Source organism: Anomalospiza imberbis, chromosome 5, assembly GCF_031753505.1.
Source record: "Anomalospiza imberbis isolate Cuckoo-Finch-1a 21T00152 chromosome 5, ASM3175350v1, whole genome shotgun sequence".
Taxonomy (NCBI): domain Eukaryota; kingdom Metazoa; phylum Chordata; class Aves; order Passeriformes; family Viduidae; genus Anomalospiza; species Anomalospiza imberbis.
The window spans coordinates 71720139-71743608 of record NC_089685.1 but is presented as its reverse complement, the minus strand read 5'-3'; the positions used below and the strand labels follow the sequence as shown (position 1 = coordinate 71743608).

The following is a 23470-nucleotide window of genomic DNA, read 5'->3' as shown; positions in this document are numbered from 1 at the left end:
TGACATCACAGGGTGGAAAACTCAGAGTTTAAGGGCTTAGAATGCAGCAATATATAAAAAGCAAGATGGAGGTTCTAGGGTGGAGGCTGCTCCTTCTTCTTCACCTTCTTATTTTCCTTCTTCACCTTCTCCTCCATGGGTTTGGGTGGTTTTGTGCAATTGGATAAAAAAGTCCCCATTGCGGGCCCGGGTGGTTGGTTATTGGGTTAGGAGTGAAAATAATTGAGGTGTCATTTCTTAATGGGATAGTTTATCCCTAAAAGGCCTTGGAGAGAGAGAGATGGGGCTCCATTTTGTTTGTTAGGGTGAAGTGCTGTAGAACTCAGCGTTTGTGAGACTGACATAGATAAGAACTGATAAACATCTGTGTCCCAACAAGAAACACCCTCTCGTGCATTTAATCCTGACCCTGGCAAAAAAGAAGCAAAGACTCCTCACATCACTTTCAGCCTCTACGAGAAATGTAAATTTTTGTGCACACACTGACACTTCCAGAGGAGGTTTTGCTCCCAGGATGGACAGTACCTGGATGGTGCGGGTGTAGGCAGGCTCTGGCCATCCCTGACCCCCTTCTGCGTTCCTCAGAGGGTCCAAAATGTTGTTTGGCACAAAGCCCGTGCTGCCACTTTTGTTCTGAACCTTCCACCACTGCTTTCTGTCATCCAGAATCTGAAATAATTTGGTAAATTAATTACACATCTTTTCTGACTTTCCTCCAGTACTTAGGCTGTGAATCATTTCAAAACAAAACCACGGCTTTGCCAGGTTCTGCGTCTGCCAACAGATCTTGCACAGATGTGCTCCTGAGAAACTCCTGCATCTTCCCTGATTCCCACCATCACTAACATGGTTCTGCTGCACTTTTCAAAATGGGGCTCTCAAGAAAGAATATGTAAGTGTGTAATGGAGTTCTGTAAAACTCAGGAATGTGCTGGATCAGACAGTGCAACAAAACACAAATACTTGCACAGAGATGCTGCCATCTCTCCAGCCCACATGCTGTTGACAAAAGGAATATATAATTACTAATAACCTAAGTAAAGGCAGCTCTGGGGGAGCACAAATTTGGAGACACAACACTCCTTAGTAAACAGGGAATGGGAGCAGGATGGCCTGGAGCAGTCAGAAGTCTGCCTGCCTGCCTCACTTTCTCACACTCAGCATTTTCTCTCTTTGTTGCCCCCTCCCTTCCAAATGTATCTCACTTTTATGGTGCTACATCCTCTTTGAAAGAACAGTCCTTCTCTATCCTGTGTGTACACAGATAGTTATTTAAACACTACTTCATATTTAAAGCTACACTGCAGAAGGTGGAAGGAACACACAAACGTATTTTGAGCACGGATCTCTACAGCACCCTTCCTAAGTCAGCAAAATCGATGCAAAACAAATTGACTGAACTTTCCAAACTGAGGCAGACAAGTCAAACACATTGAAGCAAACATTAAGGAAAGCCACACTGTCCACAGGAAAGGCACCCTCAGCTTTGAGCAGCACCATAAATTTGTGTGTTGTCTTTGCAAACAAAATTACCTCCACAATCTCTTCTTTCATGACAGAAAGCTCACTGTTGTTTCTTGCCACGAATTCGTACTTGCATTTGGCGTATTTCTTGCTCTGTGCTTTATTGTGTGCTTCATAATTTCTGCAAAGCAAAGATCAGACTCTTGTTCAGTGAGACAGTCAAGCAACTAAAAACACAAAATGCCCTCTTCAAATAACCTGCAAAATATTTTTTAAAACAAAAACCTCTCAACCATAATGTGATACTGCTGTAGAACTACCTATTCATAATACACTGATTTAAGTGCCAAAAAAAAGCACAAATAAAACAAAAATAAAGACATGGCTGAAATACACAGACCTCAAGAACTGCTAATCTTTATCAGCTCGCTGCTTGCAAGATATATGATAACAACCTAGATTAGCAGGTACTATTGTTTCAAAATAAACTACTCTATATTTAGTTTGTTTTCCAACAGAAGTTTGAACAGTCATTTGCCATATAAACAAATGACTATACTTAGGCTATAATTGATAGCTTAGGCTTTGTATGAAATTATATTTCTAGTGTTCATCATAGATTGTTTCAAATACATAATAGATGAATAAATTGTTGCCATCAATACTAATGGAGTAAAACTCTAAAAAATGTTCGCATATTGTGAACATTTTTTAGAGTTTTCTTAATTGACCATAAGATGCCATCAACTTTAACAACTTCAAGTTACTTTACCAATTAAGAATGAGAGATAACTTCTTGCCAGTTACACACAGGACTCATTGTAAGCTCACAGTAAGCTCTGTATCTCTCTGCTTCCAGGAGGAAAGACCTGTCCAGAATGCCTTTGCTTATGGAGCTACTGCTTTCTTTGACATAACACTTTTCAACTTAGACGTCCCCAGCCCACTGTAAACAGGTCCAGAAACCCCCCCAGTAACTTTATACACTTGCAGGTCCATTAACTTTATACACTTGCTGTGAATTATACCCAACAACATAAACCCACACCGGACAGTAAAGAAACAAAACAAACAATAAAACCCCACATGAATAGATAGATAAATAAATAAATAAATAAAATCCAAACAGCTAATTAAAACATGAAGGAATTCATGGCTTGAAATGCTGGGTGCAAGGTCACAGCCTGGGGATGTGAACACAGTGGTTGCTGCTGCTGTGTAACTCTGGGTTCCAGGTGTGCCTGAGCAGTCCAGCAGCTACCTGGCTACTGCATGGCTGTGGAGAACTGTCTCACTTGACTTGAAGAGCAGAACCAAGGAAAATCATATTTAGATTGAAAGATTATTTTGAAAGAAAGAGAAAAAAACTCACAGTATTTAAGGAGAGAGTGAGAAGCAGGGGATGACCCCAGCCTGCAGAATAGCTGTTACGAGGCTGAACAATGTGTAATACCAATTTTTCCTGCTACCCCCCCCCTAAAATTAATATAATTTTGATTTTCTTTCTAGCTATCTCAGAGATGTTACTAATGTAGCTCTGACAGTACTTTCACTTTTAGGCAGCCTTTCCAAAATCATGTCAATAATTGTGTCTTCCTATTTTGTCCACACCTGACTATCCTGATTACTTCAAAAATGTAACTCAGGAAGAAATTTTAAAAATGTCTACATTTAAGTTTTACTCAGCTTAGCAACATGCCCAGAACATGGGCCAGACAATGGATGCATGCTTCTGAAGAGACCCTAATTCTTCAAGCCCAGCCTAATGAGCTGGGCACAAATATTCTGATCACTTCCCTCCATCCATCCCACACTGTGTTTCTTACTGCCTAGCACATACACCATAATTTCAGGCCTCAGCTCTTCAGTGTACCCTGCTCGAGAGCCTTGAGGGCTGCACAGACTTTAAGAGAGCTTTTCTTCAAATGACAGTGAAAGCCAAACTACACAGCAAAAAACTGCTGCTTTGAAACAGCACAAAGCTTGCTGAAAATTATTCAGTGCTCTTGTGGCATCAGAGTTCCTGAAATACCTAATATCCACTGAAAGTCTAAAACTCTGACGCTTTATTTGCATCACCCAAGGGAGGCATGTCTCACATCAGTGGTGAGAAGCAGGCACCACTACAGCAGGTCGCATTCCACAGCTTTCCAAAGACTAATTTCACCTTTCATGAGCTGCCTCTTAGAAACACCCATTTCTCTTTGCTGCCACAAAGGAGGCTTGGATAACTCCTTCTGTTCCAGGCACCCTGATGTCATCAACAGCTCAATGCAGTAAGACTCTTTCTTGAAAACTGAAGTGGAGACAAAAACCTTTGCATGGAATATTCTTACTCTGGAAGGACAAAGGAGGTCTTACCACATCACACGTAAGGGAAAGGAATTTAGAGTGCAGATCATCTAGATTTCAAAATAAATGGTCCCGAGACAAGAATGCAACAGGCAATCAAGTTTGAGAAAACAATTAAGAGATGACTACACTGCTGCTGTTGCCATGAAGAATAAATCCAAAGTTCAGAGAAATTAATTGTGTCTTCAACCTGCAACCACATGGGAATTGGCTTGCATGCGGATTAAAACCAGGATCTTTTAGCACATGGCTCAAAACTAGGGATTCTTAAAGGGTTTTCATCAAAAGAGTTATATTGAGGATGCATTGACCAGAAAGTTGATCCCTACAATTTAGTTTAAACATCTTCCATGGCTCATAAGACAAAGTACTTTTCATACAGTATATATGGAATATGGTTTGGTACAGGAGAGCAATTCCAATGCTTCTTTACTCATCTGCTTCCACAGTTTGTGTTGGTATAAATTCTCCCTGGAGACAAGGCCAAGGATCACTGCATATCATCTTGTCATGTTATTCACTTTTAGGATAAAATGGAGGGGGTGAAAGAGGATGTGCAAAAAGACACTGTTTTCTATGCAAACGTTTCAGAGTGTTTTCTGTAACATTTGAAAGAGGATGGAAGAGACAAGGTGCCACTGTTCTGAAAGCAGGTATTCATACACCAGCCCAGAAAACAAAAAGCAGGAGATGATGGAGCACTAAGTGAGAAGCTAAGAAAATCAAACCATCAGTCAAAACAAGGACAGGTGAACCTCAGAGCAGACTTGTCATTCTTTGCAATTCTGAAAAGAGCAAAGAGTGTATTTAAACATGAAACAAATCAGAAATAAAATTTGAACCGAAGTGGGTGGATTGTGCTTGCAATTTGGGTTGGAACGCCACTGTGTCATTCTTGACAAAAGCAGCAATTTAACATCACAGATAAACAGGATATTTCATAGAGGTTATAGAAAAAGAGTGCTAATGACACACTTTAGGTACTGAAAAGCAGAATACCCACTGCTAAACAGAATCACTTCCCCAGCAGACACAATGACACCACCAGAGGCAGTCACAGACCCCGCCACCCCAAGAGCAAGAAGTGGGGACAGTTTTCCACAGCACCACGGCCGCTGGCGGGGCAGGGTTACCTATCTACATGTCGGCTAACAGTTTGCTTAAAGGCAGCCACAGCTGCCCCCTGGTCCAGCAGAGGCCCTCTCTTGTACACCGTGTTACTGAATGCATACCCATCCGCCGGGGGGTAGTCGGGAACGCCGGGAGGCTGCAAGACAAAAAGGGGACAAAGCCACCGGTGGATTAGTGCCATCGATAGTAAAAGGGTTTTAAAATCATGGGGATCTGGGGAGTTAGAAGGAAAGTTAGGCTTGGCAGGCCCTGGGAAAATACCCTGGGAAAGTATTGGCCCTGTACTTGCTAGAGCTGCACCCGTGTAGCTGGTATATGATAAATGATGGAATTGTTAGATGTGATGGTTGTTTAGTAATTAAATATAACTACTGTTTAATCGTAAGAATAATCATGAGGAACTGTGGTCAGGGGCTTGAGAAAGATCACGAGAAACTCATGCTTGAATAAGACCAATGTCTACAATAGAACAATAAAAGTTTAATAATTAATATGTAAGTTACATAACGATAGAATATAAAATACGTTCAGCTTGAAAGCCATGTCGGAGTCAGATTTGGGTCTGCACCCCTGATTCCCAGAGCTCTGCAATAAAAGCACCTGCACAGAATCGTATCCCGTGATTCTGTGTGCTCCTGAGCGCTAGCACCATCCTCCCCTGTGCTCCATCCAGCACCCCCCAGGGGCCCTGTCAGCATTCCCCCATCCTCAGGTGCCCACGGTTCTGCCATGAAAAGTTAATGACTTCTGCATTTCAAGTACGTGAACGCGGAGATCAAAAGGGTGAGAATAAAAGAATTTCTATCCCGAGTCGTCCCACTGCATTAATATTGCAGAGGATGTTCTGTAGGAAAACAGATCTCTGGGGCAAGGGCTGTGTCATCTCTCAGATATCACCACAGAAACACAACTTATAAACAATGGCTGAACTGCTTTAAAGTAGCCTGCACAGAAAAGCTGCTCTGAGCTCCTGCTCTGGATGTCCACTTCAAGCCAAAAACCCCTAGGCCAGCCAACAGTAAGTGTGTGCAAGGAAGGAAGGAAAATTATCACTCTATTGCAAGGGCTCATTCATGGCACACCCTCACTGAATATGGCTGTAGTCCATGAAGAAATGCAAAAAGGAGTGTGATAGCTGATATTCTCATGGATTTTAATTATGGAAAATAATCATACTTGATCACAAGCATATGTGTAAGAACATTCAAGGGTTTAGGAAATTCTTTTTTTTTTTTTTAACTAAAAAAAAAAAAAATCTTAAATTCAGCACCAAAACTCCCTTTCTAGGTAAAAATTATCTTCATCACCATTTTCAAAAGCAAGACCAAGCTTAACAGTTCATTTTTGGGTATTATGATATTGAAATAGCTAATTTTATATCCTTTCCTTATACCATCCATCTGCACAATAGTTAGACTGGCTGAGGTTCACCAGAATTTGCCAAATCTTTAAACCTGGGTTGTTGTGGCTTTTTTTTTTTTTTTTTTTTTTTTTTTTTTAGTTTTCTCCTGCGTTGTTTTTGCTTTTGGTCATTATTTTTATTGTCTTATTTTAGTTCTGTTAATGTGGCTACAGAAAAGTTACTCACCTAGACTCTACCCCCAGGTGTCGTAGCACCCAGAGACCCTTGCTTAGGGGACTGAGGGTTCATGAAAAGCAATTAATAAAATAAATAAAACCCCACAGAACAAGAATATTCTTTAAAGCACTATTTCTAGATGTCTTTGGAAAAAAATCTCCAGTGTCACCTGGCTTATGCCTTACATCAGAAGACACCCATGAGGCAGGAATTCATTTTGCTTCACACCCAAATTATTTGCATCACTTTGTCTCACTGGACACTCTCTGGCGGTTGTTTCACCACCATTTGAAGTCCTCATTGCTGAACTGCATGTGTGGCTGGATTTTAAGATTCAGGAATTCAGGAATGGAAAGAAAAAAGGAGTTTTTTAGGGGTGGGAACCTCCAGTACACTTTTCCTGATGCCAGAGCCCTGCCCAGCAGGGAGAAGAGGGCCATGCCCCCTCTCTCCTCTCCCAGCACAGCTCTCCACAGGCAGCCTTGGTTCTGGGGAGGTGATTTCCACACCGAGACACGAGGCCAGTTAGCAGCAAGAGATGAACATTTCCATCCTCATCTGATTTATACAGCACTCCTCACTGAACAAGCTGTTACAACAGACTTGCGAAAGAATAATTATCCTGGTGTCACCCACTCCAGGGCGGTGCTTTTGCTGCAGACAAAACAGCATTTTGCACTCAGGCAGCTTTTTCCAGCTGAGCACCTGCAGCATCTCACAGCTATTAGGCAGCTCAGTGCCTTTTCCCCCAGGGATGTGCTAGGGAGGCAGGGGCACAGGGAGCCAAGGTACCAAGGTTAAATCATTTGCCCAGAACCTTCTGGGAATCAGGGACAGTGATGAAACCAATGCCTGACATCCCAGGAACCAGGCACACAGACTGCTTCAATGAACTGGGATTTTTTTTTTTTTAATTTTTTTTTTGGTTGTTGTTCTATGTGTCTTTTGAAGGTTAAGACAAAGAGGTTAAGCTGGCATAAACAACTACCAGTGCACGAAAAAGACAGAAGTGAAATCAACTCCCTGAAACACAAGTAATTGAACCACCTCAATATATTCTCCCCCTTCAGATTTGTTTTATGTTATTATATAAATAAATAACATGAAGTTCTTAGAATGATCAGAAAATTAATGATCTTTTTTTTAATACCATCAGGAAAGTTTCAATACTGTTGTCTGTTGTTGTCGTTAATATTATTATTATTTAGAAGGAACAAAATATAAACAAAAAACACATGGAAATGTAGATCAGTAGTAAAAAAATGAGACAATGTTTGATGTTTTTTGGGAGGTCATGAGGGAAGTGGGGGTGATAGCAATGGCAAAAGCTACATTTCACATTACTGTGCCCATTAACTTCACTAAATTATTTTCTTCTCAAAATGAATCACTGGCAATATTTACTTCTTGTCACATTTATTCTTGTGCATCTTGTTAGGCGTAAAGCCAAACAGTGCTTTAAGTAATCAAAAAAGAACCATGTTATCCCCCCTTTGCTTGGCAGGGTTTTTACCAATTTTTTTTTTTTTGTCTCCATAGCTGAGTAGACCTTTTTTTTTTTTTCCTACTAACAGAGATTTTAATGAAAATGAAGTTTTAATGTGACTGGAAAGTTTTTGTTGGGGAGATTTTGCTATCTCAAATTAGAGAATTGATCTGCAAGAAGACAACATCCCATAACAGCCAATAATAATTCCCCAAGATAGAAAATACTCTTAAGTGAACCTAGAAAATTCTCAGGTGTACTTCCATCTCACAGCTGCTAAAAGAATACACTGGATTAGCTAACACTAGGTTTAAACTCAAACCAGTACAGAAAAATAAACTAGGAATTAAATCTTGCGTCCTCCCAGCAAAAGAAAAAACCTTCCAAAAAGGAAATTTTTCTATGTTTAAAAAGGCAATACCCTCTTTTTATTAATTAAAAAGCAACCAAATCCACATGTATTCTTAAAATTTTCACAAAAATCAATTTCTGATAAATTCTATTGAAAAAGAAGGGATAGAATCTTGGTTGAGAAACAAGGGGGTGGCCATCAAGTTGGTCAGAAAATGCACCCTGGTATCCCTAAAGGCTTTAGACAGTCATGCATATTTCCACTCTTTAAAGAGAATATCCTAAATTTTGCTAAATTTGTGACATTCCATTTGAGAAAAGTTTTGGAAAATGTTACATACAATCACTTTCCTTATCAGCAGGGGATTTTTTGAAGTGGACCTAATCTACCTGACATGGTATTGCCCTGAGAGCACCTGCGAATATTTATAAGCAATACAGTGAAAGTATCAATAGATTAATGAAAGGAATAATAAATCCCACATTTATGAGGAAGCAGTTTAAGCCCAAAATTCCAGCAAAAAGGGTAGTTCCTTTCTTTTAGACAGTGTGCCTGTGATTGGCAGCACTTTGGTTCAAACATTGCCCCAAGTGTTTATGCTCAAAATCAATGGGATCTGATAGCAGAGCTCAATCAAACTGAACCTCAGGGGCTTGGGCTGTCCTCCCAGCTGAGGCAGGGAGGTGCACAGGTTCAAGGAGAGCAATAAGCAAAAAACCTTATATTATCCTACTTGCATTTTTGGTGCCTGAGCAGGTATTTGGTTTCCTATAACTTCCTGTAAGCGTGAAGAGCTTCCAGTGGCAGAACAGGCGCTCACTCCAGGAATGCCCCTTGCGCTTAGGAAGGAAGGGGTTGGCGTTAATTAGCTAATTAACAGCACCCTTTTGCAGTAACTCACCTCACTGGACAGTCTTTTCATCTCTTGCTTCCGCTGTTGCTCTGCCACGTTTGCCACAGACTCGGCCAAATGGTTGAGCTCCTGCTCTTTTGGAGCTCCCATGAAGTTCAGCAAAGGAGGCTCCCAACCATTCCGGAAACGGGGGACGTACGGGGGGATAAAATGCTCCTTTGGCCATTCAGCTCTGTGGGAAAGGCAAATTAGAAATCTGTGTCGAGATGCTGGTTTAATAAGGTTCAATTTATAGAAATTGAAATGCTTCAGTACAGGCAGAATCGTGCTAGAACGGGGACAATCAGCAGAGCACATTTATTTACTTCAGGTATCCTCCTTGCAGTGCCCGGCAGAAGGAGTTTGCTGCTTCTGTAAGGACACGTCAGTGCTAAAACACAACAAACTTCTGCCTTATAGCAAAGGATGGGTAGTATAAGAATCAATCAAAACAAATCTAGGACTTGTTTTAATGGTGAGACGTGGGGAAAAATATTGCAATGCTCTATTTGTGTGAAAGCACCAACAGAAGACTTCAGAGAAACAGCCAGCTTTGTAAGAACACCTGAAAGCATGGAAGCCTAGGGAGCCTAGCTACAGTAAAACCAAAAAAACAAACAATAGCTTTACAGACATAAACCCCACCCAACTCTACATGCTCCAGGACACAGGAATTATCAACACGTTTGCTGTTTTATGGTCCAGATTGATCTTTATAAAATACTGTACTACTTTTCAGAGTTCCACTAGCACACTCTGTTGAGAATGCTAAATTAATGCTGTCCTGCTCTGCCTTTGCACCACACATAACACTCTGTCCCACAATATAAACTGCTGTGTCTTCGCAGTGGAAGCAGAAACAGGAATGCACATCACAACCTTTTAACAGGCTCCTTGCTGACACTGCCCAAAATCAAGGGACAAATGCTGCCAGTCACATGAACAGTCAGCAATTCCAAGCCTGTTAGGCCTGGTCTTTGTCAGTAATCCCTGCCTCTCCTGCTACATCCCACCCCAGGGTACCTCTGGATACGGAGATCAATCTCGCCATCAATTCTAATCTGCACAGATCAGCCAACTACATTTTAAGTGCTTCATCCTTCACTACCAAGCACCAGCCATTTCTGTTTCCTTTTCCCTTTTTTCAGGATGGATTAGACAAATGGAGTAGTTCCCAAGACAAGGAGCCCGTTGTTTTGCCCAGTGATCCGTTTTCCCTGCGTGGGGCTCCAATGCTATGAGGCCATTTCCACTCCTTCCATGCAGCCTTCCTTACGCTCTACAGCTTTCAGTCAACCAAATAATTAATAAAATAACTAATAAAAACAAAATCCATCTGGCAGACATTTGTGTTCCAATCTGAAATTTAAGAGCAAGGATGAATAAACACAAAAAGCATGCTGCATTTCCAGCCCGAGTGATTGCATACTTCATCATCATCAAATGTACTTATCTACCACAGATTACAGAGTCAAAATGCACTCTGTTAATTTAAGATTTTTCTTTTGCATGTTCAATTCACCGAATTGAAAAACTACAGTTACCTTGAACCCAACAAATGCATAAAGAAGATAACTTTCAGCTAAGATAAATCATAACAGTGAATCCATTAAATGCAATGCATAAGGTATGCACATGTGGCACAGTTGAGTCAATAAATGCTTTTTTGTAATTATAAACACTTTTACAGCATTATGATGCTTTTAAAGAAGTAAAGACATTACAAATTTTTAACTTTAAATAATTACTGGAAATTGAAAAGAGACATTTGTAGCTATTATTTAAAATTTTGTCACTCTTTATTGCATCTTCAAATTGTTTTTTAATGAATTCCAGATAGATGGGCTGGGAAAATAACAGTGAAAACAACTGGAAACATGCAAGGGACAGTTCAGAAAAAGATATTCCAGAAGATTATGTCAAGAGGTTCTGGATATTATTAACAAAATAAAAAAAAATCTCTATGAATTTTGTCTCTCTTTGAGATCCCAAATCCCAGTGAAGCTAAGGAGTTCCTTTCCAAAAACTTCAAAGAACAGTTCTGAGAAGTCCAAATCCTAACAAAAGAATATGGAATTTATCGGGGGCTGGATAACCTGGTTAAGATCAGGTCAATAAACTTGGTTTTAGAGAACGTTCTCTAGAACCTGAAGAACTTTTTTCTCACCTGGCTTTGGTCCATGAGTCACCCAGGGACATCCACAGCTGTCCCTCCTCGCTGGTGACGGTGTATCGCAGGAAGTCTATGGTGTCTTTTGTCAGCAGGGGGCTGAGCACTGTGCTGGCAAGCTCTGGACCTCCTGTTGTCTGTACCACCTAAATCCAAGGATTAAAATAATGCCAGGAGCACACACGTTGTCAGTAAGGAAGTGACTGTGAATTTATCTTACCTACAGTGCTGCCAGGAAACAGTCATTACTCATAAGAACACCCCCCAGAAGTAAAAACCCCTCTGAGAATCTAACAGTGTGTCGTGATGCCACACAAATTAACTAAACTCTTTGTTGCTGGAGAACTGTTGTTCTGGTCACCAACCATTTTTGTTCATTCTGGGCAATGTTATATTTGCTTTACTGATCAAAACCACACGTACTTCCATTAAATGTGGTTCCAACTCTCCTCCTGCATTATGTAGGGAACCTCATTTTTTTATTGCTAGTTAAAAATTTAATGGCAAAGTGTAACGTGAGGCTAAAGATGATTTAAATCAAAAGATTTAATAGAAGGGAAAATATGCAGAAAAGGATATAAATTATTTTCTAAAGGAAACCTCATCCTGAGATACAAACCTTTCTCGTTACTTATTGTCCAGGGACAAAACATTTCAATCTTGTTATCATTGAAAAGGTTAGAGAGCATATAAATACAAGTGTTCTGAAGGTAAACACTTAAAAAACTGTAAAACCTTACCATATGCAGTGGGGTAAAGAGAAAATGAACCAGATCAGCTGCACTAGGATTTTGGATATGGAACTTCAACTTGGCCTGAAGGAATCAAACAAATAGTGCATTTTAAGAAACATTTGACTGTTAAGACAATAAATACTTCACTTAAGAATGGCCATCCCTGCTCAGGTCTTCCTAAGCCAAGTGCTTGGCCTGCAACACCCACTAAGTGCAAGTGCTCATCCATCCCATTGCTCTTGAGTCCATGCATATTTTAGCACTTATTGTGCAGAACAAGAAGCTCCACAACCAAATTACATGCTTTGTGAAGAAGCATCTCCTTTGGAAATCTGACACCTCTTACTTTCATTAGTATTCTGCAAACTCTCCAAATAAAACTAAATTGTCCTTCTCAACTCACTTTTTCTACCAATGCTCATAACCATTGACAGACTTATTACCTTATTGCTGAATCTGTTTTTTTCCAAGCTGAAGTAATTCCTTCAGGCATTCTTGTCCACCCTGGACCTTCTTCAATTTTCCTACACTACCAAAAACATCAGGCCAGGTAACAAAATGACATATTGATGCTCTTTGATAATGTTCTGTTGTCTTTTTTTCCCTGATGGCTTTTACCATTTGCTTGGTTGATCACGCTGAACACAAATGTCTGTCTCCCAGGAATCTCTATTGCATCAACATTTTGTTCTGATTTATTTTATGTATGAGATTTTTCCTTGCTAGTCCATGACTATCACATCTTTCAATAGTGAACTTCATCTATCACTTTGTCTGTTATAAGAAGATATTTCTATGAAAAACCTCTGAGATCATCAAATCCAACTTATGACCAAATACCACCATAAAAAAAAATATTCTAAAACCCCCAAACCATTAAAATTCACTGATAGAGCTTCTTGGAGAATTTCTTTTATCTATTGATCACCCATTGGCTTTGTGTGCTCCAGAAATAAGAAGCCCAATTGTGCTTTAAATAGTTGTAGTAGTTTCTATAGCATCTTGCCATCTGTTCCTTAAACTGCTCGGCTACCCTTGTTCTGCTTTTACATCCAACTGTCCCTCCAAATGAAGAAAGGAGGAGGACGTGTTTTTGCTTCTAATAACTTCCTATACATTGTTCCTCAGTCATAACAAGCCAGTCCCAGTCTATCTAAAGCTCTTTGACAGATGGCAGACATTTCTAGAAGCTTCCGGCATGGGGTTTTAAAACAACTTCCATTCTAGTTGAAGATTTTATTCTTCTAGCTACTCCTTTTCTTTTTAAACCAGATTCTTCATTTTATACAGTTCTCCTTGCCTGACCTAAAGCACAAATTTCAGGCTTTTGTTGTTCCTGCAAAGATGCTGAAGTAAAGCATTGTTTAAGCATTGTCACAGCACAACTCCTCAAAAGCAACACCAGAACCAAGTCCCAGATGCTGCTGAGCATCAAAACGAGAGCTGTGACTTCTTCTGCACAGAAGAGAAAGATTCAAATATGCACAGATTGTTCTTGAGTGAAAAACTAATTTAAATGCAGAATGTAGCAAAAACAATGGAAAAAACCCTGGACATTGCATCTTTTACTGAGAAGGACGAGCATGTTCCAAGATGCTCATGCTCCCTCAAAACAGCAATTCCTTAAGGTCAGAACCACCAAAAAAAAAAAAAATCTTTAATATGTCTCAATATTTCCTACAGCCCTGTAATCAGGATTCATTTCATTTCCCAGGAGGAAGAAAGAATCTGATTTGCCTCAGTGAATTCAAGAGCAGTTTTCCCCACTGGCACAGCCTCCCCAGCAATGGGCAGGGACAGTCAGTGTCTGACAGCAAAGGCTTTGAGGGTGTCCCACATGCTGCCTCCCTTGAATAGGAGACTCCCACTTGCAGAAGAGGAGCTGCCAGCAGAAGGCTCTTGAATTATCATCTCTGCTTATTGAGACCCTATAAAGACACAGCAATTTGTTGGACGGAACGTTCTGAGGCCAGAAGGTCCTGGGGAATTATGGCAACAAGCACTGGGAGTCTGATGGGCATGGCTGAATAAAATCAAATCAAGGCCACAGCTGGTGGTGCTGGCAAACACACGACAGAGCTGTGAGCCCTTCCTAGGAAGTCTTGCATGACTCAAAATCAAATTTCCCCAGTAAAAGGCTTTAAAGAGCCAGGAAAGGAAGAAACACAATGATGCTGAACACCAAATATGCTCATCTAGTCATTGTGTAGAGAACCTGAGTAGCAGCACTCCAAGGCTCAGAGGCCAAGCTAGCCCAGAGGTGGCCAGCCCTGGTCTGGCCTCATCTCAGACCCACTAGCTGCTGTCACTTACCAGTAGATTGAAGCCATGCTTGAATTTTTGGAAGCAGTCAACAAATTCATCTGGCGGTGGTGGCTTTGCACGGAGAGTAAGAACACCCTCTGGTGAACAAAATGAGATTTTTATACACCCATCTATATGCATATAGCTTCCATAAGTACCCCAGATATAGTAAACAACAAAATACATAATAAATTTACCATCTTACATAATTTTGTGAATAGAGAACCACGGCAGGAGCATATTCTGTGTTAACATCTCTAATTAGTCAATCCCCACTGACTTCAAGCAAATGATTTTCATAGGTTTCCCTCTAAGATATACTGCACAGGAACTTTTGTGCTCAAATTGAGAGTAAATTGCTACACTGATTAGGAAAAAACCACACAAAAAGACATTTTCTAGCTCCTTCAATGGTCCTGAGAGAAATGGAACTATGTGCAGTACAAACTCTTACCTCCAGGTCCTTTCTTTTTACTTTTTTTAGTTTTCTTCCTCTTTGAAAGTTCAGCAAATGCTTCAGCAGCTTTTTGCAGTTTGGTAACAAAATACTCTATGTCATCCAAAATATGATTCAGAATTTGCTGTGAGAGAAAAGAAAAATAACTCATTCTCTATGGAATCTATAGCAGAAATACTCCAGAAATTGAAATACCCAGACTCACAGACACCAATAGCTTCCTTGGAACAAAGTCCATGCTGGAATATTCCATATTTAGATTCCTTGTGGTTTTAAATTTACATACCTTTAAAAAGTTTTAAATTTCAATTTTTTAAAAATGTAGGCCTGTTGGAAGTTTTTAAATTATGTGTAACAAGATAGTTCAGCTCAGATTGCAATTACACAATTTCCTTCCACATTACATTTCTGCTGAGAGCACACGAAGAAAATTGTGATTATTTGAATGGACAGCATTTTCATAAAGAGTATAACTTCACAATCTCCTTTAGCACTGAGTATTGAGCTATTTGGTGAAGCTCTCTACAAATTCAGCTGTTTGTGGAGAAGTGCTCTTTGAAGAATTGATTTCAAAGAGTAACTGGAGAAGAATGAATGTACCCCAGGGGAAAACACAAAGACACCAACCCAGCAGGTCCCAACATGCTTTTCCCAAGACCCTCTGATGTTGCTGAGGGCAACAGCAGAGTGGAGAAATAGAAAGTTACAAATGACAGATGGGGCAATATTTGATCTAGCATACACCATAGAACATGCCCAATATTGTTGCTTATATGCAGGAATGCTTTAAGTTGTAAATAAAAAGGGTCCACCTGTCTTCAGAAATGATCATGTTTATTTCCCAGGTATTACACATATCCAAGTCTTGCTAAATTGATGGAATATTTTATCCTTACATAGTTTGCTGAAGGCAATCTACTTAAAAAATTATAATTTATATTTCCAGCTCTTCACAGCAGAAAACTTGTCATCAACATTCAGTGTGTTTTTCTTCCTTCTTAAAAAAGAATATTAAGGAAAGAAACTGCCACCTGTTCATTTTAGATGTACCACAATAGGCAGAGGCTGCTTGGAAAGCTTTTCTCCAGAACTGAATATCCCTTATGGAGAAAAGTCTTCCCACAAAGGAGAGCTGCAAAATTTCACAGACATGAAGCAGCATCACTTGTAGCTTCTCACTTACAACATCTCTGTCAATCCTGGCTGCTATCATCTCTGCTGTTTCTTCCTGCTCATGGTATTGTCTGTGCTTTTCATCTGCAAACAGGTGAGAAGAGAATAAGATATGCGTAAATGTGGGATTATTATATTAGTATATAATAATTTCTATACAGTTTATGCTTTAAAGTACACTACTGCAAGAGAAAGATGGACAAAACTCTGCCATTCCCTTTGCAAGGACTCCACACACGATGAAAATCTCGTACCTTAATGCCTGATCCTGTCCAGGCTCACAAAAAAAAGCTTCTGCACCTGCTTTTAGTCTACTTAACTGCAGAAGTATGGTAGCAGGCTTTAAATTTAAAAAGAAAAAAATTCAACTCAAAGTGGCAGATTATAAATACAACACGATTAGGAATCATCCCATTTTGCAAGATATGCTGAAAGCTACTCCAGTAGAAGCAAGCAAGAAAGAGTGCAGTGGCTTTGAGGACAATTCTCATGTAAAAAGTTATTAGCACAAAGGGATGCCAGGTCTGGAAGCACAGAAAGAAGAGAATGATGTGATAGAACTGATATTTCAAATAACAATGCTCAGAGTTAGTGACTCTTTTTGAAAATAACAAGGGTGAATTTTTTGAGGAATTATAAATTTTGCATTTTTAACCCGCACCATGTACTGCACTGTGTTTGTGAGCAGGTGGGATTTCAGTAAACACATTTTAGAAAAGATCCACCTGAGTGGAATAAAAGGAACTGCAGGAACGCACACCCACAACTGGTCTGACAAGACACCAAACTAATGAAACTTTTCTGATGTGAGAACTCAAGCAGAAGAACAAGAACAAGTAAACAAAACATATGTTTACTTAAAACATATGTAATACTATAGATACATAGATTGAATAATTCTTAACATTTCAGATTTCCCTACATATTTGTAGTTGTTTTCTTTGCATAGTTGTGTACTTTGTTAAGCGATATAGATCTCATTTAATAAAACAAAAATTATAAGGACTCCAAGGTTTTTTAATGGTACAGTCTTAATATCTATTTTTAAAAGAACCCAAGCAAACAAATTAAAGGAGGCTTCATCTTAAGCTTTTCAGTCTGTTTTATAGAAAGAACTTTATTCTTTCTAAAGGACTTTATTTTTAAAGAAATCTCATAAAAATGTTTTTAAACAACCATCAAACAAAAATCCAACCCATGAAGGAACATTAAAGTTACAGCACTTCCTAGTTAAGGCTTTAAAAAAAAAAAAAAACAAAAAAAAACCACCAAACTAATTAGCCAAAGCAGGCATTATAAAGATCACTATAATATAAATAAATGATAATGATCTCAAGTCACCTTTTATCCATGATTATACTTTTTAATTGTCCAAAATATCTGGCCCTACTAGTGGGGAGAGCATCATTAGATTACTGTGTTACTGTTACCACCTTCACAAGAAAGCCCAGATCACAATCTGGAGCCCACACCCTGCACAAGCAAAAGCAGCTCTGAACAGGAATCCAGAAAATGGGTAAATGCAAGGAAATGACAAATCAGGTTATGACAGAGAGATCTTTGTCCCCTCATCAGGCAGCAGTGGCTTGGGGCATTTCAAGCTCTATTGTAAAATGCAGGTGAACCCAGTGGGAAGAAATGAGGATGTCTGAATCCAGTTCAGAAGGCTGAGTGATTTCTTTATTATAACTATGCTATAATACATGAATATGCTATATAAAGGAAGATACTAAAACTACAAACCTTCTTGTTCTAAATACCATATCTAACTACTAACAACTTGTGACACTGTTCTGGAGAGTCCAGCCACAGGTGTGTTGGATTGGCCATCAGCTCAAACAATCCTCACCAGAACCCAATCAAGCAATCACCCCAGGTAAACAATTCTCCAAGCACATTCCACATGGGAAAACAAGGAGCAGAAATAGAAATTGTTTTCTCTTTCTTCTCTCTGCGCACCTCTATGAAAAATTCTGAGAGAGAAACGTGCTTGCCACAAAACTCCACTGGGAAAATCTGCTCGCAGTGAGGGCAGACCTTGTGCGGCCATTCCTGCATCCAGCTGCTGCCGTCGTGAATGTGGCCTTTCCAAATTACTTCTGCTGCTACCAAGCGCCATAAAAATCCCCTCCTGTCCCAACTGTGCGTGGCAGCAGCCCCAGGAATACTCACATTCGCCCTGCTCCGAGGCCCACGCCGACCACGCGGCCACGCGGCTCCGCACGTCCACCTGGGTGATGGTCCCCGGGGGCACGGGGGCAGGGGCCCGTGGGGGTGGGGGGATGGCACTGTCGGCTTTGGAGATCATTCTAGAAGGACAGGAGAAAGCCCGCGAGTGACACTGGAAGGAAAAGCGTTCTGCTCCCCAGCGCTCGGTCAGAGGAAACCAGGAGGCTTCACAAGGACTGCAGACCACACTGTGGGCTTGCCAAGCAAGCAGCACTCCAGACCATGATGTGTAAATGTGTTTAAAACAGCGGGAAACCCACTCCTCCGGGGAGCTAGCAAATCTTAGTCCCCTGGGAAATCCCCGAGCAGCGCCAAAGAACACGAGGAGACCTGCCAGTTTACACAGATAAATTCAGTTCCTTGGGCTTATTAGGTGGCATTTTTACCAGCACATGCAGTTGTAAGGGTGGGACTTGTCTTTGGTATGAGAGAAAATTGGAAGGTTTGAAACTACCTTTCAGCCATCACAGATCAAGTATCTAGTCCCCTAAGTCTGGCCAGCTGTCAACCACCTTTGCTTAAAACCTTACCAACAAAACCAAGTTCACTGGCTGGTTTGTTTTCTAACAGGGGCCTGTTCATCCTCTCTCAATACAAACATATCAATGTTCCCACCTGCAGTTTTCCAGTTCTTAGTGTAGTTTTAAATGCTGTAAGGAAAGAGGCCTTTGAATTCATTCTGCAGTCAGTTGATACCGACAGAAAAAAAAAAAATCACAGTAGCTCCTGTCATATATATCCCCCATTCCTTCCCTAGAGCTCTATTTAAAAACCAGATCTTCACCTTAAATTCACCTTTTATAAACCCATCTCATTCACAGCATTCAACAACAAGACCACAAAACATCAAATGTTGTTTGGTCTTTGAACAGTGAATAACAACAACAACAAAATTTCCTTTGCCTTTCCTTCCTCCAGTCCCCTTTCACTCCTCAGCAACCTTGCAGCACCTCACCAGTGCCGCAGAGCCTCAGTGAGGCAGGAGGGTCCCTCCCTGTGCCCCAAAGCCAGCAGGCACAGGAGCCAACAAGGAGGAGCCAGCAATCAGCTGTTTGACCTCTGGGCCTGGAAGCCCTTGGCGATTGATATCTCAGATCATTTGTCCCAACAGAGGTATTGGCCTACATTACTTTCCCAATTAAATCTCACTAGTTTCCCAGCACGTCCAATGTGTTTTTGAGGCCCCCTGGATTGCCTCTTAGTGCTTATGCCTGGTTTGCAGCAGTCCCACAAATGTTAAGGTCTATTAATTTAATTTTAAACCTGCAAATAGAGTTGGACACAGTTCAGGTTCTCTTTTGTTTTTCTAGGAGTGCCCCTTGCTCTAAGAAATCTTTGTAAGTTGCACATCAGAATTTAACCAGTATCCAGAACTATTATACATTCATTCTAATTTTTGTCCAGCAGAGAGTTCTCTACCTGAGCACAATTATTTTCGAGAGATACTATCAGCATCAGTTACACACTGAATTTCTAACAAGTTACTACCATCACCATTCAGTTGCTGATATATTTGTGCCCTTGCTTTTATGCCTCTGTTTACTACCTCTCATTTCTGTATTAATCTTCCCTGAACCCAACAGATTCTTTCCCTCGCATTTTCCAACTGGCAGAGAAGATTTTGCTACCAGGGAAACAAGAAGTCTTCAGCATCATTAAACAGGCAGGCAGGAAGATTATTCAATCTTCAGTTGCTGTTTCATTTAACATCTTCAGATCCCAAAACCTTTAACATAATATTATTTTCTTGGCGTTATGGGGAATTTCTGTTTTTGATTTAAATTCTGAACTACTTGACCCATATGCAGACCTGAGACATGCAATGCCATTCTCTGGCAAACGGAGTTGATCTCAGCTGTTCCCATCACTAAGGTGGAACTGGGAAAGGTAAGACTGACACTATAAATTGACAGAACATGAGAAAATTATTAAAGCAAGATATGGCTGTAATACACATGGCTTTGGAAGTATATTATTAGCTAGAACAAAAATAGCTCAAGCCCCCCACAAAACCCCAAAAGACAGCAGGCAGACCTGGAGAGCTTCTGAGTGCTGTCACGCTATCTGATGATCCCATACACTGCCAAGAAGTTGGATTTTTACCTCAGTGTCTCAAGCCTCTTCTTTTGTTTCCCACTTTTGCTGTCACTGATTGCACTTTCAATATCTTCATGAATAAGGGTAGCCTAAGGAGACAGGAGCAGGAAACATCAGGAATCAGCTACTGTGTCCAGATCTTTGAAACAAATATCTCACCTTTAGACAGAGAACACCTGATCAAATCCCATTTATTTAAATGCACTGGGAAATATTATTTTACGCATAAACCAAAAAAAGAACAGTAAAATCTGGGAGTTTGTAATTTTGTCACTACTCCAGCCTCAAGTATTATCATCACACAAGTAAGTAATGTAGACACCAAATTTGTCTGAACAGCTGTCATTATCTCAAGTCAACCACTATTACATAAGCTACTTTTTCCTTCTGCGTACGTAATTTTTGGTTGTCTCAAGTGTTTTGTTTGTCTCAGACTATAAAAAGAAAATCTACTAAATATAGAAGCAGCAAAACTACTATAGATGGCAGCAGCATAAGCATTAAGAAAGTAACTTGTCATGATTCAATTTCCTTTCAGAAACAATGACAGCCTCCAATTTCTCTTTGGTGTGACAGAAGATGAATTTTTCAGGAGATTCCCTAATCTGTATGTTCCTGCCACTCCACAACGGCAGACTGCCTCCACCAGTGGCCCCACAAGTGAAATTTTGATGCACGTCTAAAGCCTTATTTTAATAGATCTTGCATTAAATAGGTCATGGCTCCTAACAGGATTTAGAATGCTCTGTTACATGCCTTCAGCTGACAAATTAATTTCCTACAAAGGCTGTCAAAGCCCAAATCTGTCAGTGTCTGGCTCACTCTGCAAGGACCATGTCTTTCCTAGTACCCTCATCATGCAGAAGTGTGTCCCTTTCTGGGAGGAATTTGTGACTTCTGCTAGGACCAGAAGACATTGTTGAATTTAGGATTCAAGGGGATTACAGGACTTTTCAGGTGATAATGGGTTGCACTACAGAATAGTTAGTATGCTTTAAGCTTACAGAATTAATAGAGAAAAGCTTTAGGGGACCAGAGGAACTTAAACCCAGAAGTCCATTAATCCAACACTCTTGGTATTTACTATTTAATTTTTTTGTTGTTTATAAAATGTCAGAATGCCCCAAAAAGTACTGATTTTAACTATTTTTTATTGCAGAGGCTCCTGGAGTTGCTTGTCAATTCAAACAAAAGCAGGGAAAAGCCAACAGAGAAAGACCTAAACTTTCAAAACCAGAAAAGTTTCATGGGTAAGGAAGAAAACCCAGAGTATGGCCACAGAATCAAACAGTACCCCCAGAACTTCTGACAGGATCCCATTGTCCTTTAAAACAGCAAATTCTGTGCAACAAATCACACAATAACTAATCATCCTCACTCCATTCTCACCATGCTAATTCCAAAACTGCTGCACAGTCTGTTGTTTCAAGACAACAATACAAACTACTACAAAGGAATTAAGAAACCCCCATGAAATTATGAACCAGAATTACAGAGAATAACTAACAGAATTAAAATTTATAACCTCAGAAATAAAGAAGTATTGCAGAATACATTAAAAAATAATTTACACTTGAAGGCAATATTTTCATCAGAGACAAGCAATCTCTTTCCTTGTTTTTCCCCTCCTGCAAGGAATATTTTCCCTTTCAAGATCTCTCCAGCAGAGCAGAGATGCAGAGAGGTGAGAATGTAGAGAATGTTAATACCTCAGTGACACAAAGAGCAGAAAGAGTAGGTAAGGCTCAGGGCTCAGATGAGCTCTTTGCAGATTATAAAATAAATTTGAGATAACTCAAATCATTTTACACCACTTTTTTCAGAAGTGTGAAGGCAGACCATAGATATTTGCCAGAGCTTTATGCACTTGCAAACCCAAATTAACAGCTATAGAGTCCAAGAACCAATATTTACAGTAAAGACATTTGAACATGCACTAAGGATTCAGCTTAAATATTTGACTGCTCCTTTGCAATACATACTTCCCTACATTAGCTAACATACTAAAAGTAGTGCTGATATCATAAGTGGATTAAACTTACAGCATATTTAAAAGAATAAAAGTAAAGAAATATTTTCTATGAATCAGCTTGTTTGTCTTTATCCACTGTACTGGCCAATTCATACAATCTCCCCTATTCAAATAAGTCAAAGGAGATCTCCACAATTATCTTACCTTAATTTCATCACACTGGAAAAGATGCAAATCAGGCTTGTTTTGGGTTGGCTCTTTACATATTAATGCAAGAATTGAATTGTAGTTGCATGCATTCATCACAGCTTGGCAATGCTGAATTGTGCTCAAAGGAAAATTCTCCAGTTCATTCTGTCAGAAGTGGAAAAAAAGAAGAAAACACAAAATGCCACCTTACTATACAGTGTCCTGATCTCAGAAGAACTGCATGAGCTAAAAAGGGAAAGTGATAATAAGCTAATTAAAATCCTCAGTCTCACATAGATCCTTTTTCTGCTCGCTCCCTTTTTCTCTCTCTGAAAATGAGACTGTCACTCACAGAGCCTACCTTTGATTCCAAGTCCACCAAACTGACAGCTTTGTCATCCACTTGAAGAATCATGTCTTGAGTCCACACTTTGCCTTTGGCATCCAACAATTTCAGCTTCCTTATTCCATCATCCACTGTAATCATCGCCTCTTTTCGGTCCAGAACAAAGGTGGTCAAGTGCTGGTGAGTAAGATGTACATTTAAAAGAAATTATGATTGCAATTTTCCCTATTGTTCAGGAGTGCCAGTATTTAAATTGTCAGGAAGTAGCAATGCAAATTATTAATGAGTAAAAATGCCCTTGTATATGACAGAGCCCAGCTCTAGGACATGAGGAAGGATATTTAGTCCACAATGTCATTTTAAGTCAACTTATTTTTGTGGCTTGCTTTTTGACACCCACTGTCATTTCCTCACTACTGTAAGCAGTGACACTTGAAGGCACATTCTGACATCCTCCAGGTATCAAAGCTAGAATTAAAGCATGAGTTTTAACTAGCTTTAGAGGAGTGAAAACCTGTCTCTCTCTCTTGGCAAGCTGAATTC

General features: G+C 40.0%; 1 protein-coding gene across 7 annotated transcripts in view; it reads right to left on the bottom strand.

Annotated features, from left to right (window-relative positions):
* The window catches only part of EPS8 (EGFR pathway substrate 8, signaling adaptor), a 124362-nt gene that overhangs the window by 15040 nt on the left and 85852 nt on the right, over window positions 1-23470 (bottom strand). For 6 of the 7 annotated variants that reach the window (XM_068191937.1, XM_068191935.1, XM_068191934.1 and 3 more), the window contains 13 exons: window positions 22943-23104; window positions 22597-22746; window positions 20427-20509; window positions 18267-18403; window positions 16105-16178; window positions 14919-15045; window positions 14474-14562; window positions 12167-12241; window positions 11424-11572; window positions 9266-9449; window positions 4950-5083; window positions 1534-1645; window positions 526-669 (listed from right to left, as the gene is read on the bottom strand). In XM_068191937.1, coding sequence (XP_068048038.1) covers window positions 526-669; window positions 1534-1645; window positions 4950-5083; window positions 9266-9449; window positions 11424-11572; window positions 12167-12241; window positions 14474-14562; window positions 14919-15045; window positions 16105-16178; window positions 18267-18403; window positions 20427-20509; window positions 22597-22746; window positions 22943-23104 — 1620 coding nt within the window. The remainder of the gene's footprint in view (window positions 1-525; window positions 670-1533; window positions 1646-4949; window positions 5084-9265; window positions 9450-11423; window positions 11573-12166; window positions 12242-14473; window positions 14563-14918; window positions 15046-16104; window positions 16179-18266; window positions 18404-20426; window positions 20510-22596; window positions 22747-22942; window positions 23105-23470) is intronic. The other variant, XM_068191940.1, reaches the window with a different exon arrangement.